Source organism: Callospermophilus lateralis, chromosome 3 (genome assembly GCF_048772815.1).
Source record: "Callospermophilus lateralis isolate mCalLat2 chromosome 3, mCalLat2.hap1, whole genome shotgun sequence".
NCBI classification, from domain to species: domain Eukaryota; kingdom Metazoa; phylum Chordata; class Mammalia; order Rodentia; family Sciuridae; genus Callospermophilus; species Callospermophilus lateralis.
This window is the reverse complement of record NC_135307.1, coordinates 26,631,895-26,648,527: the sequence shown is the minus strand read 5'-3', so window position 1 is coordinate 26,648,527 and position 16,633 is coordinate 26,631,895. Positions and strand designations below refer to the sequence as shown.

The 16,633-nt window shown below is 40.0% G+C and overlaps 1 protein-coding gene across 1 annotated transcript in view; it reads right to left on the bottom strand.

Moving 5' to 3' along the window:
- Positions 1-4,996: 4,996 nt before the first annotated feature.
- The window catches only part of Sptlc2 (serine palmitoyltransferase long chain base subunit 2), a 114,189-nt gene continuing 102,552 nt past the window's right edge, over positions 4,997-16,633 (bottom strand). The window contains exons 11-12 of the mRNA XM_076849801.2: positions 14,102-14,231; positions 4,997-10,911 (exon numbers count right to left, since the gene is read on the bottom strand). Of these exons, the coding sequence (XP_076705916.2) occupies positions 10,792-10,911; positions 14,102-14,231 (250 nt within the window). The 3' untranslated portion in view covers positions 4,997-10,791. The remainder of the gene's footprint in view (positions 10,912-14,101; positions 14,232-16,633) is intronic.

Here is a 16,633-nt window from a genome sequence, read left to right as displayed (position 1 = left end):
ATTATCATTCTAAGTGAAATAAGCCAATCCAAAAAACCCAAAGTCCAAATGTTTTCTCTGATATGCAAATGCTAACTTACATTAAGGGTGGGGTAGGGAAGAATAGAAGTATTTTGACTAGACAGAAGGGAATGAAGGGAAATGAGGAGGAATGGGAGTAAGACAGTAGAATGAATCAGACATAACTTTCCTATGTTCATATATGAATACACGACCAATGTAACTCCACATTATGTACAACCAGAATGTGAAGTTGTATCCCATATATGTATAATATGTCAAAATACATTATACTGTCATGTATAAAAAATTGCAATATGAGGAAATTTCATTAAATTGTACTCAGTAGAAACTAACAATAGGCTTGGGGTTGTGGCCCAGTGGTAGAGCGCTTGCCTAGCATGTATGAGGCCCTCGGTTCAGTCCTCAGCACCACATATAAATAAATAAATAGATAAAATAAAAGATCCACTGAAAAATAAATATTAAACAACAACAAAAAGAAATTGGTACCTAGAAGTGGGATTGTTGCTTTCACTGACCTGATCGTGTGACTCAGAAGCTTTTGGAGCTTTTTGGAATTTGTGGGAGGAATTTTGGAAAGTTTAATGATGAAAGCTGGAAAAGCTTTAGAGTGTTGTAGGTGGACCTTGATGGACAGTTCTGGTGGGAGCTTAGAAGACCAGAATGCCCATAGGACTGTGGACAGTGAAGACTTGGTTCTTGAGGTTTCAGAGGAAAAAGAGGACTCTCTGGGAGATTGGACTAGAGGCCATTCGTGGTGCATTCTGGCTAAGAAATTGTCTGCACTTTGGCCATATTCTGAGACTTTTTGTAAGGCTGAATTTAAAGGTGACATATTTCTTAATTTGGCAGAAGAAAGTTCTAAGCATCATAGCATTCATTTGTGGCATGGATATTGCTGGTGGTTTTTTAGCCAAGTTTATTGTGATATTCAGGAGCAAAAAGCAAAGCAAAAATATTTGAAAAACTTGGAGTTTGGCCAGAAAACTTCAGGACTGGGGCTAAGGAAGGTGTGGTTGTTAAAGACTAGTCACTAGAGAAACACTAAACATTTTACCCAAAGACAATAGGAAAGATGTCTTGAGGGCATCTCAGGAACTGAAAAGACCATACCCATCTCAGGCTCAAGGGCAGGAAAGTAAAGATTCCTTTGAGCAGAGACCAGTGGGGCACCCTATTTGCACAAGGGGGCTTAGGAAATTTCACCATGCTCAGCTGCCCAGGAACTCCGAGGCTGTTGTATCCCTAGTCCCCAGAGTCTTGGCTATTGCTCTAGATGTGGTGATGGTTCTGCAGGAATGCAGGATGCTGTAGTTAGGGGTTCATGGAGGCTTCCACTGAGATTTCAAAGGAAGGCCTGGGAGGCCAGGCAAAGTGCAGCAGGGTTGGATGGAGTCCCTGTGGGCAGCCCCTGAGAGGGCTATGTGTGGAGATATGAGGAGGAGGCCAAAGCTGCATGGAGACCTCTGGGATTAAGAAATGCCAGTACCATGGAAGGTATGCCCAGGAAAGCTGTAGGAACCAAGCAGAGACAAGCCAAGAGAAAGGCCATGTGTACTGCAACCACCCAAGCCAGAGGGGCAAAGTTACACACACCCTTTGGAGAGAACTTCATGGTGCCATGTGCTCCAGATGTTGGCCATGGAGCTACAGGACTTACTTGGTCTTGCTTTGGTCCCATCTCTTCTTTCTATGCCCCTATTTCTCCCTTGTGGAATGGAAATATTTACTCTATGTCTGTATATATTGGGTACCCATAACTTGATTTTGGTTTTTATGGGGGCTCATGCTGAGAGTTTACCCTGTGTCTAGGTTGAGACTTTGAACTTGGACTTTTGGGCAATCCTTTTAAGACCATGGGGACTCCTGAAAATGGCCTAAATATATTTTTGAATTATGAGATGGCATGAGCTTTTAGGGACCAGGAGCAGAACATTATGGTTTCCATATGAGATGTCCCAAAAAATTCATGTGTAAGACAATGCAAGAAAGCTTAGATGTGAAATGATTGGGTTATGAGAGCCTCAACCTAATCAGTGCATTAATCCCCTGAAAGGGATTAACTGGGCGGTAACTGTAAGAAGATTGGGTGTGCCTGGAGGAGCTGGGTCACTGGGGGTGTGTGTCCTTGGGGTTTATATTTTGTCCTTGGTGAGGGGAATGCTCCCTTTCTCTGCTTCCTGGGGTCCTGTCCTGGCTGCTTTCTTCTGCCACACCTTGGGCCCAGAGGGATGGGATCCACTGAGGCCTGAGGCCTCTGAAATTATGGGTGACAAACTTCCTCCACTAAAATTGTTCTTGTCAGGTCTTTTGGTCACAGTAGCAAACAAACAAAAAGAACTGACTAAAACAATGGCACACTCTCAAATTGAAGCCAAAAGAAACCCAGGTTTTGAGCACCTGCTATACTGTATTTACTAGAACAAATGCTATGTAGCCTTGTTCTGTTTTAGGTTTTTTTTTTTCTTTTGATAAAAATACTTTCATCCAGCTTATATTTTCACCACACTTTGACACCTTCCACCAGATTAAACTCAAGACTTTGAAGAGCTCCTTCATTCAGAGTATCTGTCTTCATGTCAATCAATCAGTCTCTCCACTCTAAGCCCCTCCCCACTTTCTGCGGACCTCTTAGTCTAATAGGTCTTGCTGGGCCCACTTTTCCTTCCCCTCTCCGTGAAACTTTTTTTTTTTTTTTTAAACAATTTCATGAGGTAAAAAATTACATATAATAAAACATATCCATTTTAATTGTACAGTTTAGAGTTTTGACAAATGGAAGACCTTGCTGTGACTCTAATTTCCTTCTGTGTACTGTGAATAAAAATTAAATTGTGCATCAGTGGAAAATTGCATTATCTACCTGGGTTCTCTGGTTCTAGTTTTTCTGCTTATGCACTATTGCTCTGTAGGTTGTAGGTATTCCTCACCAATTTCCTTATTAATGAGTTAAATAGAATCTTTAATGCATTTATTTTCATAAGAAAGTCATGATTTTATATTTTTAAAATTGCCTTGTTTTTGAAAACAAACCCTTTTTATAGTCAATCCCACCTCCTAACCTGGGCTGCTGGCAACATAACCCCTGTGCTGTGTCACCAAAGGTTAGTTTGCCTTTTCTAGGATTTCTTATCAATGAGAATCATATTTATCTATTCTTTTGTGTAGTCATCCTTTAGCATGATTTGGAGACTCACCCATCAGTAATTGGTATCAGTAATTTGTTCCTTTCATTGCTGATTTACATTGCACAATAAGAGCATACAATTTATTTACCCATTTGCCAAAATGCTTTTGGGTACTTTTCTCGTTGGGGTTATTATGAATAAAGCAGCTATGAATATTCAAGTAAAAGTCCTTTTGTGGGCATGCTCTCATTTTTTTTTTAGGTAAGTAAATACCTGTAATAATTGCTGCCAAGCTGGGCACAGTGGTGCATGCCTGTAATATCAGTGGTTCAGGAGCGAAGGCAGGAGGATTGCAATTTCAAAGTCAGCCTTAGCAACTTACCAAGGCCCTAAGCAACTTAGTGAGAAAAAAGAGAGAAAAAAATATATATGCATTTTATGTATGTATAAAAGGGCTGGGGATGTGGCTCAGTGGTTAAGTGACCTTGGGTTCAATCCCCAGTACAAAAAAAAAAAAAAAAAAAAAAAGAAACTCAAGGGCCAGGTGTGGTGGTGCATGCCTGTAATCCCAGCAGCTCGGGAGGCTGAGGCAGGAGGACGGAGAGTTCAAAGCCAGCCTCAGCAAAAGAGAGGTGCTAAGCACTCAGTGAGACACTGTCTCTAAATAAAATACCAAGTAGGACTGGGGATATGGATCAGTGGTCAAATGCCCCTGAGTTCAATCCCCAGTACCCTCTCCCCCCAAATCAAGTACCCATGAGCATCCTATGTGATCCTTCATTGTTCCACACCTTCATCCACACTTAATATTGCAATTCATTTTAATTTTAGCCATTCTTATTGGGGTGTGTGGGATTTTATTGTCATATCAATAGTGATGATCATATTTTCATGTGCTAACTGGCCATTTGTATATACTTTTTAGTGCAATGTTTGTTAAAATTTTCCCCTTATTTTTGGATACTCTTACTGAGTTTTAACAGTTCTTTATATATTGTCTGGATAGAAATCCTTTATGAAACACTTGTATTGTGATTTTTTTTTAATCACAGTCTGTAGTTTTAAAGTCTTTTTGTATTTCCTTCTAGAAGTTCTAGAATTTTTGTCAGCATATTTCAGGTTTATGATTTAATTATCATATATAAGGTTTGAGTTCATTTCCCTGTGGACATTTAGCTGTTTCAGCACTAGTTGAAATAACTGTATTTTCCTCACCAAATTACCTTGGAACCTTTGTTAAAAATCAACTGACCATATATATATGGGTCTATTTCTGAACACTATTATTTTACTGATCTTTATGACCATTCCAAAGACAACAGCACTCTGTAGCTTTATAGGTATTCTTAAGTCCCTTCTCAAAATTGTTTTGACTGTATTCCTTTGCACTCCATAAAAATTTTGTCAACTTGTCTATATCTACAAAAAAAAAAAATAGTGGTCATATTTTCCAATGCTTAAATATTTCACTGTTTTCCTGTGCATTAAGAGAAACCCCTCACCCTGACCCACAAAGTCCAGGTGGCCAGCTTCTGCCACCGCCTTTCTGGCTTCACCACTACCCATTTGCTTATGGAGCTCTTTTCTTTACTGAGACTTTCTTTTAGATCCTCTGCTTCTTCAGACAGGTTTTCTTGTCACCTGTCTAAACCAGAAACTGCGTACAACCTTTTACTTTTCCTCAACAGTGTTTAGTGTTTATAAAATGATGTATCTGTTTGTGCGCTTGTTTACTGGAAGGTAGGAAGCACATCTATTCATTGCTACGATTGATAATGTTCCTTGTACTTGATGGCACAGATAGAGCTCTCGATATTTCTTAGCTAAATGAATAAAGGCAGATATATCTTTATGAACATTTTATTAGGGCAAAACAATATATATTTGCATGGGATGATTCTTAAGTCATCTCAAATAGTTCCCCTTTAGATCTTAACATGCACTCTCAAAATTGATACACCACCCTAACTCATTATTTATAACTTCACAGTCATCCAATAAAAAATAAAAAATAAAAAATCATCATCTGGCAAAAAGGCAGGGTATGGAAGAGTGACATTTTAACACATTACTAAAATTTAAAAAATTTTATTTACACTTCCCCTTCTTTTCCTTTCCCAGACTATATGAACATTACAGCAAAGGAAAGAGGTCATCACAGCACACCTTGTGAATTCCAGTTTACAGGTAACTTGGTCAGTGGAAAAACATGGACCAACAAATAAGATCTCGGCCTCCCATCAGCATTTCCTCTTCTCTTTCCCCCTTCCCTTACTGTTAGCTGCCTTTGTCAGAGAGGGATCATCAAGATGGTTGGGTGGGGGGGCTGTTGGCTGAACTGACAGGGCGATTCCCAGTGTCCTGTAAAGCGCCAGCAAGGAAGCTCTTAGGATTCTAACCAAAGTAACAACACTACGAATAAAGACAAGCCGCCACTCCACCCTGGTCAGTGGTATGGCCCCTACTTTCCAGGAAGTTTTAGGCCAAGCAACCAAGTTTTGCATAAGAAACATGGAAACTGAGTTGGAAAAAGCAAACTTTGAGTTGGCTCAAGTCTCCTTGTGGACGGACCCACTCACCACGTCCACTGCAACAAAGCAGACGCTGAGAAAGCACGATGTCAGGGTGCTGCCCTGGTTTGTAGCTTTCATTCAACCCCCTCACCAATGCCTCAGAAGAACAGAGCTTTGGGTATTGCTTCATTAAGAACACAGCGTAGGAGCCATTGTATTCTTTAGGGTCAGTTTAATATAACTCATCATATCAGAAAGAATAACAGCTTAAGGCCATTTATCATGTATGCTACCCTGTAAACAAAACCTATCTACAGCTCCTGGCACCAGAGTGGACTGGGAATGGGATATCTCCAGACCCTACAGGGAAGACGAGAATGACCATTTTCACTAGGGAAGCAAACTAGTCCCCCTTGTTTCCCTCCCTAGAAAAGACTCCATAGCAAAAAGCTGCTTGGAAAACAGAAGTCACTGGAAATGACAAAGGAACAGCAGCATTTTGTATACAAGTAAAGCCAGGGGATCACTGGCAAGCCCTAGTGTTTCTCCTGTGAGAGGCGGAAGCCAGCTCTCTAAGTCAGTTCTCTGGCTAGACACACAGCAACTTGCTCGGAGCCCGACACACATTTCATGTGAGCAAAGCGGAGGAGAGGAAGGGACACGCTTTTCTCCACATGGAAGGTACTTTGGTACCTGGCTAAATGGACTGAGATGCCTGCTGCATACTGAGCTTCTGTGTTAAGCAGGTAGCAGCACACCTACAGGTTCTGGGGCCGGGAAAATAAACGGACTAGCACTCTCACCCGAAAAACAAACAAATCTATAGATAGATTCTTAGCTAGGCAGCCAAGAAGAGTCCTAGATTTTCATACTACTTTCACCACATTCCACAACCCCTTTGGGCTAAGTTGACTCCATACCTATGTGAAATACTCACCAATTTCTGATCTCTGTTGAGTACAGGCACTGAGAAAAGAAAAAACACTGCTGTCCCTCTTGTTCTAACCACACAGCTGAAGCAAACAGAATAAAATCCATTGTGGCTTATCTAGAACATCAGGAGAGAAAAGGGACCCTAAAGTCAGGTCTTAACAATTGCCTATACAAGAGAACAATTGCATTTAGCCATTTTTAGATGGGTTTGGCACAAGGTTGCAACTCTTTACAAAATAAGAATTAGCCAGGGTCTCTCTCTGCTGCCATGCTGTGACCAGCAATTCTACACTGCTTTCCAATCCAGTATTTGGGGGGACCAGAAATCCTCCCTGATTTAGAAAAGAGAGAACAGGGAGGTCGTGGTAGATCATCATTTCCCCTTTCCCCTGTGAAGTCAGAAATCTCTCCAAGTAAGCTACTCTGCCTGGATTTCACTAATAGGTAGGAAGCAAAGGGTATCATACACTGACAGTTCAGCTGGACCACATCAGCTGTGAGAAACTTAGATACAGGACCCCTTAATTAAGGAGGGATGGAATAAAGTCCCCTGCCTCCTCTTGAAACATAAGGCTGAGTGTACAAGGAGGACCAGGGTGTCTGAGCTATCGAGCCCAAGCCCAGCACCACCATATACATCAGTTTTCTCTGGAGCTAGAATTGTAAAAAAAAGAAATAAAAAGAAATCAAGAACTGGAAGATACAGAAAGAAAGGCAGGTCAAATGAAGAGAAGGATTATAGAGACAACTCAGTAGGAAAATGTTCCATTCCTTGGCCTCTGAATGGGAGTGGGGCAAGCCGTGTAAGAGGTTCCTGTCCACCTTCTGTGTCTTCTTGAGGAAGATGCTGATTTTCACTGTTTGAAATCTTCCCCCAGTGAGTTTAAGATAGTGACTAAGTGGCTGGATTCTTCAAACAAGCAGTATTGAGGAGTTCTGAGGACTAGAATCTGTTTTTAAAAGGGATTTTCTTTTTTAATCTAAAGCAAAAAAAAAAAAAAAAAGATTTTAAAGTGCTCAAAAAAAAAAAAAAAAAAAAGTGCTTCAAATTCCTTGTTACCTGCTAGGATAAAGCTTTTAAAATAAAGATGGGAGAGCTGGACACATATAATCCCAGTCACTTGGGAAGGCACAGGTGGGAGTGTCACAAGTTTAAAGTCAGCCTCAGCAAATTAGTGAGATCCTAACCAACTTAGTGAGACCCTGTCTCAAAATAAAAAGTAAAAAGGAACAGGGGTGTGGCTCAGTGGTTGAGTGCCCCTGGATTCAAAAAAAAAAAAAAAAAAAAAGAGAGAGGAGAAACTGCCACTTAGGCCATTATTTGATGTGATTTTGTGTCTCCTAGCTGTACACTTCCTGGTTTCTGATATGATCAGCTGAATAAGTCTACACCTGAAATGAATAAAGTCAATGCAACAAAGAAGGGCAAGAAAAAGTATTAGTCCAACCTCTATCAACTGACTCACATCACCAGTTTTGGTAGGAATGGTTAACTGCAACCTATTTGAAGCACAATATGTTTTTTTTTTTTTGTGTGTGTGTGTGTGGTATTAGAGTTTGAATCCAAAGGCATTTACCACTGAGACAGACCCCTAGCCCCTTAATTTTTTTTTTTTTTTTTTTTTTTTTGAGAGGGTCTTGCTAAGTTGTCCGGGCTGATCTTAAACTTGGAATCCTTACACCTCAGCCTCCCAAGTAGCTTGGATTATAGGCATGTGCTACCATGGCCAGTTTCAATCCCACCAGATTCTTGCATCAGGCCATGTCAAATTGTAATAAACAATATTTGCTTATCCCAGATTTGTGATCATTCTCAATGAGTATGACTGTATTTATATACCCTTGTACTTCCCCAAGAAGTTGGATAATTAATGATTTGTAGGAAATAACTGGACCCCCCAAATTTATATTACAATTAAGTAGAGACAACCAGCCATATGCAATACACATACAACATTTTGTCCTCTACAAAGTACAAAGATCCTGCATAGATCACAGGAATTTTGTCTCTTCAAAATGAACTCTTAATTACATTTATCCTGAAACAACTTCGCATCAACAAAGTGACATGTGTGTTTATAATTTTAAATGCCCATACTGACATTTTAATTTGCAGTAACTTTGTGCAAGCCAAAATAAAAAGAAAGACTAGCAGATAAGTTCATTGATTAAAGTTTGTGACTTCTGCAAACCCTACACCTACATCTTTAATTAGTAACTGTAGTGCAAAAGCTATCTGGTATTGCAAACCAATTCTACAGTGGGGAATTAGATGCGCTGCAAAGGTTAGCAATGTACTTAATTTTACAGGCTAGTTATTTTAGTCACCGTAGTCTTTCTTTTACTTTAACTTGGACATGCTAAATATAGTCCCTGCATCTCTCCTTAGTTCTTTTATTCACCCTTGTCTGATTTCTAAAAAAAGTGATATAAAACTTTGGAATATCTCAAGGGTTTAAAGCTCTCAGACGCTGAATGACCAAAGATAACTTACACTTGGGACATGAAAACAAAACTGCACAAACAACGACGTTGCTGATATCTTCCACCACGTGCATCTGCACAACATGCCACAGCTGATGGGGAGACACAGGATGTGGACTGGGAATCTTTACTAATAAAAGGAGCAATTTCAAAATCAGATCTGCAAAACAACTTTCATCCACTGTTTTTTCATTCTGTTCCCAATCCTTCCCCTATAATACTTGATGGCTACTAAAAGACCAACTGATTTTGGGTACAATAAAGCCAAACGTTCTCTTCAATTGAGCTTTGGTTGAAGAAAAATTAAAAACTTTAAAATGGTGATTCTCAGGTTTGTTCTTTGGTCAAGCAGTATAAAGCTTTCTGAAAGAAGTTCCCTTACCTGGTTACAGTATGAAAACAGTCAAAATAGGGGATATTCCAGTTTAGGAAATAGATCAGATTCCTATTAGAATTTCTCATAAATATAATAGATCTGATTTCCTATTAGAATTTCTCAGAAAAAAGAAAATTCTACACAATGGAAGCACAGGGAAAATCTAGCTCCATAAGCCAGGTTAAAATTGTTTGAGGACATCAAGAATAAAAGAACTAGGATTCAAAAGAGTAATTTTAAGTGGGTCATCTTCTAAAAGGGTTAAATTAATAACCTTAATCCTGAAATAGAAACATGATAAATGATTTCTGAGCAAGGATTGACCAACATTTTCCTATATCAGTTTAAATCCTAATCTGGTCCCAGGCCCAGTCAGAGGCTGTCATGATTTTGAAAAGTAGAAAGGAGGCAGAAACCCAACACAACCATCCTGGAGGTACCAACTCTTGCCACACCACCTGCCAGCAGAGCCCTCACCCTGGAGCAGCCTCATTCACAACATGGTGATCAGTGAGGAGGAGTCCATCACCTTCATCAGACAGGCCTGACTAGGCAGGGATTGGGCCTCCAAAATGATGTGTGTTTTCAGTAAGAGGTGGGAGATGTCAGGGTTAGAATTTGAAAGCACGAAAAAGCACTTAGAATTTGGACACACTCTCAGACTGTGACCATATGAAGAAATATTAGAAAGAGAAGGAAAAAAATCATCTGGTAACCAGAACAAAAAATGGAATAAGATCAAGGTCTTGGGAGCCCCCCACCAGTTACACAGTTGGCACTATCATCGTTTACTGTTTTTCTTACAAGGCTAAACTTATAAAGTTATGACTTTGGTTGATTACCTGACCAGTTAAATAAGGATTTCAAGGTGGGCAGCCTCAAAGACCTGGAGGGGAAAATGTGGAAGGCACTTGCTCCCAGGGGGAGGAGGGCCGGGGGAGTCTCTTGGCTGGAGAGCCAGGGCCAGCAGCAGCCTTGCTGGACCCAAGCCTGCAAAGTGCTAGAGAGGGCAAAGCCTGGGTGGTTAGCCAGACAGGCAAGAGCCAGCATGACTTCACAAGTAGAAGAGCTATAAAATAAACCATGTTTTTAATGGACAAAGTGAATCACTTTTTTTTTTTTTTAAAGGTGGTTTTTAGCAAAGAAAGGATGTGAAGCAGTTTTTTTGTTTTTACTATTTACAAAATGCCACTTAGAACGGAGGTGGCCACCTTCAGTAGTTGAGGAAATGTCTTTCATGTGAGATGGCCACAGAAGTGTGGTTCCTGGAACTGGCTCAGAAAGGCCACACTGTCCTTGGTGAGAGAGTTCTTCTAGGGAGCACCAGAAAGGCTCAGTCTTCTGTCTCCTCATATGTGGTCTCATCAAAGGGCCTGTCCAGTAGAGGCACCAGCCGGTGGCGGGAATACTTCAGCTGTAGCAGGTCCCCAACTTCATCTATCTCCTTTAAAGCCTAAGACACAGCAGATGAGGCAGACGTCAGTCAGGGATAGCAGGATGCAGGCACGCCTGATGGTTTACCGGGCCCAAAACAATGATGGTAAGGTTGGTGTGTCCAGTGCATTCACTCAAACCAGACCACACACAGCTATGGGAAGAGCTGCTTTTGAACAAGGCCTCAGGCTGACCAGAAATAATGACTTGTAAATACTGGTATGCAGGATAAAGGTTATATGTGTATACATGTAACGGCTAGAATATGGTCGGTAGGAAAGGAAATACACTGGCTGACTGTGACTTCCCAAATTCTGTGACACTGCGTAAACCTGCTTAATCTTGTTGCTACAATTTTGTATGACAATGTATACCTTATATTTCAGAGCTGATTATTAGTAAGAAGACACATCATCTGTTCTCAAACTTAATTTTTAAAAATCAGTATTTTGAGAGAGAAAAAGGACATCAATAGCATTCCTTATGTATTTCAGCAGAAGAAAAAAATGTGAAAAATATAAAAAGCAAATAAGAGCTGGGCTTCAATATGTTATCAGGACAGTGGTACCTCTGAGAAGAGATTTAATTGAAACTCACAGGGAAGCAGTTTAAGCTTAAATTTCAGTTGGGAGAAATCATTAACCACTGAACCCTTGACCTCTGACATAGGATTTATTAATTTAAAACAAAAATTCATAGGATTTACTAATAACACAAAGGAAAAGGGCATTTATAAACTCTGACTTCAGAAGAATCTTTCTTCCTTAATGTAAAAAGAAAAAGATTAGCAACAGAAACCATCCAAACAAACCCACAGTAGTCCAAGTAGAACTAGATTATAAGATTCCTTCTGAGACAAGGTCTCTCAGTATGTTGCCCCAGCTAGGCCCAAGCAATCCTCCTACCTCAGCCTCCCAAGTCATTGGTATTACAGGCATGGACCACTACACCCAATAGAATAAATTCTTTTTTTGGGGGGAAGGGGGGTTTACTGGGGATTGAACCCATGGGCCCTCAACCACTGAGCCACATCCCAGTCCAATTCTTTTTTTTTTTTTTAAATATTCTATTTAGAGACAAGGTCTCCCTGAATTATTTAGAGCTTTGCTAAGATGTTGAGACTGGCTTTGAACTTGCTATCTTCCTGCCTCAGCCTCCTGAGGTGTTGGGATTACAGGTGGGAGCCACTGTACCTGGCAGAATAAACTCTTTTTTTTTTTTTTTTTAAGAGAGAGTGAGAGAGAGAGAGAGAGAGAGAGAAATTTTTGATATTTATTTTTTAGTTATCGCCGGACACAACATCTTTTGTTTGTACGTGGTGCTGAGAATCGAACCCGGGCCGCACGCATGCCAGGCAAGCGCGCTACCACTTGAGCCACATCCCCAGCCCCAGAATAAACTCTTAATTGTAGAAATTCTGCTGTGTAGAAATAGGAAGTAAAAAGTCTTCCGTTGTTTAGAAATACAAAATGTCAATCAAATTATTATAATAAACTTATATAAGTATAAAAACTCTATATAAGTATAAAAACTCTTGCTTACTTATATAATAAACTTATATAAGTATAAAAACTTATATAAGTATAAAAACTCTTGCCGGGCAAGATGGCGCATGCCTGTAATCCCAGCAGCTCTGGAGGCTGAGGCAGGAGGATTGAGCTCAGAGCCAGCCTCAGCAAGAGCGAGGCACTAAGCAACTCAGTGAGACACTATCTCTATATAAAATACAAAATATGGCTGGGAATGAGGCTCAGTAGTTGAGTGCCTCTGAGTTCAATCCTGGTAATGCCCCTCCCCTTACAAAAAAAATATAAAAACTCTTTGGGATTATTATCAGATCTCAAACCAATTAATAAATATTTCTTTTTTTTAACTTTTATTTTTTAGTGGTGGATGGACACAATACCTTTATTTTTTTATTTTTACGTGGTGCTGAGGATCAAACCCAGTGCCTCATGCATGCTAGGCAACGCTCTACCTCTGAGCCACAACCCCAGCCCCGAATTAATATTTCCAGCAATTATTTATATATATATATATATATATATATATATATATATATATATATATATATTTTTTTTTTTTTTTTTTTGCAGCTGTCATATTCTAAAGTTTTATGAACTTCCACAAAGCATACTTTCCATAAAGAACTGGCTTTAACATGACAAGGGGGTAGGGGGTGGGGATAGAAGCCAGGGCTTGTGCATGTTTAGCATGTGCTCTACCACTAAGCTATACCCTCGGTTCAGAAAACAAAACTTTACAATTTAAGGACCGAGGGCTGGGGTTGTAACTCAATGATAGAGCACTTGCCTAGCACATGAGGTCCTGGATTCAATCCTCAGCATCACATAAAAATAAGTAAATAAGGCCTGCGGATATAGCTCAGTAGAGTGCTTGCCTTGCATGCACAAAGGCCTGGATTCAATTCCCAGCACGACATACATGCATACATACATACATACATACATATATACATAAATAAATAAATGAAGTTTAAAAAACTTGAAGACTGAAATCTTAGATATGAAACAACAGCATATCAAGAGGCAATATCAAGAGATGAGAATAAACTGAAATCATAAATAATTAAATCCAGTAATAGTTATGAGCCCCAACTATACTTGGCACTGTGACAGGTGCTGAACATATAGAATGAGACTTAGCTCCTAATTTTATGTATGGGAAGGCTGGAATCTAGCTCAGTGGTATTGGATTTGCCTAGCCCATCTTGCATGAGGCCCTGGGTTTGATCCCCAGCAACACAAAAATAAAAGTCTTATTTATCAAGAAGAAAAGACCTGAGCAAGTTTCCTTTAAGTGGAAATATACAGAATGAGTTGCAGTCAGCCAATCAAGGAGGAGAAAAAGCTTAAGATAGAAAATTCTACATACATGACAATAACCAGAAAGCTTGGAACAGAGACAGACAGGATGGAAAGGGAACTGCACAACTGTGGAGTCCATAGAGACAGAATGGTATGATGAATCTGGAAAATTCTCCAGAGTTTGGTTGACACTGGGTCTGGTGTGATGCTACACACTTGGTAGTTCTTTTGTAAATGGCAGTTTTAAGTAGCATTGGGCACCACTGCTGTCTTAGGTACTCAGAGAACATTCGGATCAACAAATGATTGGTTTCATGTATGTGATACATGGGTTCTTTTAGTATAAGGCATGTTTATACCAAGATGAAAGTGTCCACTTACCGTATCAAGTATTTCTTTGGTATGAGCTGCCGACAGGCAAAACCTGGCTCTGGACTCAATAATTGGGGTAGCAGGAAATCCTACCACAACTACACCAATGTTTCGCTTTAGCATCTCTCGTCCAAAGGCGCTACAAAGGGGAAAATGAGGAAAAGAAATGAAGAACAGTATAAAGCAAAGGTCTTGCTGTCTGGAATGACTTAAACTCTGGTGATGTAGACACCACTTCCTCTAACTTCTTCTAAAGTTAAAACTGACAATTCACAACTCGTTTATTCAATCCTAAGGTGGTGGTCTTCTGTATGATTTCCTTCACAAGGTAAAAGAATATAATTGGCAGAGACCAGTTGTAATAGGGTTTGCCTAAAGAGATTTATAATTACAGTCTTAAAAAAAAGTATCTTTGTTATTAACAGTGGTTCAAGGGCTTCAAAATAAACTTGCATTAAAAACCTGGTCCTTAAAATGTTAAGCTTGGGGGGTGCGGGGAGACTGGAGGAACTCTAATTGGGCAAATGGGAGGGAGGGAAGGGGAGGGGGCACGGGGGTATTAAAGATGGTGGAATGAGATGAACATCATTACCCTAGGTACATGTATGACTGCACATGTGATGCAACTCTACACTGTGCACAACCAGAGAAATGGAAAGTAGCATTCTGCTACTATGTATAACTAATTAGAACAAATAAAAAAATGTTAAGCTTGGCAGTTTCAATAGTCTTAACGTTATGGAGATAGAGAGAACTGGCTATAACATGACACAGATCTGCTGGCAGAGTGACCAATCGGCAAGCGGCCTCTAGTTTCTGTCAGGTAGCTGGCCAGTGGCTTTGGCTAATTGCTCGCACTACCTCTCACTCCAAGTCAGCTGTCCTATGGCCTTACTCCACATCTGAATCTTGACTAAATAACATATGCTAATTTTCACTTAATTTTGCTTATTAAATTATGTTGTTCTGTTTTTCCCTCATTGACCTACCTTATTTCTATTTTACTTTTCCATTAATTTCTTCACAATACTTGTATGAGAAAAATATCCTGCACATCTGGCAATACATCAGTGCCAGTCTTTTCCTACTCTCTAACACCTGCACAACTTTCTCCATGCTTCCAGGTCAGATGAGCCCGAGCTCCCTGTATCTGTTGATCACACTCCCTAACTGTCCAGCACATCACCCCAGTTCTCCTCCACCCTCTTCAGTTTCACCTGTGTAGACAGATGAGGCACAGTCCTCTCTAACAAAGGGTTCTAGATTGAGTCCTTCAGATCTGATAGCTCAAGTATACCTGTGATAATTCCACTTGGAGAAGATTCCCCAACACTCTCTTTGTAGGACATAATGCCAACTCCCTCTAATTCTGTACTGAAACCTGCACTCTTCTTTTCCCCTAAGTAAGCATCTCTTCCCAACTTCTCTCTCATAGTCTTTGGGATCATCATTCTTCTAGGCACCCCAATTAATTTTTCTCTCTTATATTCACTTCAATAAACATTTACTGAGTGCCTTCTGAGTGTTGGAGACTGAGGTGGATACTGGGGATTCAAAGATAAATATAAATATTTGCTCCCTTAATGAATTTAAGCAAGTGGGAGAAATGATCCTTATTTTAATTTTATACTAAAAATCTGGATCAAAACTCACCCATTCAAAAAGATATACCTTCAGTGCTTGGGAGGCTGAGGTAGGAGGATTACTTGAGCCCAGGAGTTCAAGACCAACCTGGACAACACAGCAAAACCCTGCCTCAAAAAACAACCCCACTCTCCCACTCGGGGTTGTGGCTCAATGGTAGAGTGCTTGCCTAGCATGCGTGAGGCACTGGGTTTGATTCCTGGCATCACATAAAAATAAACAAATAAAATAAAAGCTATTATGTCCAGCTACAATTAAAAAAGAAAAAATAATTAAAACAAACAAAAAACAATCCCCCATCAAAAAGAAAAACACATCAAAACAAGGTACCTTTTTTATGGAACCCATACTAAGCAAATCACTCCTTTAGTCTACAGCTCCAGTGTAATTTTGCATACAACTGTTCGATATAATTATTCAATGTGATTATTGTTCATTTGCTTTTCAAATGTCTTCTATTTTCATTATACATCAAATACAAAGAAAGCTGTCCCAGGTTGAGGGCTTCTATTATGTACATCTCACACAAACCAAAGCAGCTGGGGTAATCAGCACACCTGGTAAATATCCAATAACATGCTCCGCTCGACCTTTCTGACCTCATGGCCCACTGCTCCCCCTTGGGCACTGTCCTCCAGCTCCAGTGACCACTTGGCTATTCTTCAACCGACTAAGCATGCCCCTGCATGTGGCCTCTGTACAGACTGTTCCTCTTTGTTCAGATTTCATCTTCCCTTCCCACGGAGGCTTTACCTGTCCCCTATTTAATGCTATTTCTGCACACCTACCAGGTCCTCTCAAACCCCATATGTAGCCTGCATTATTCTTTTTTCGATACACGTAATACCTTTGAGCACACATAGTGTAATATCTTCTAATTACTACATTTGTCTGACT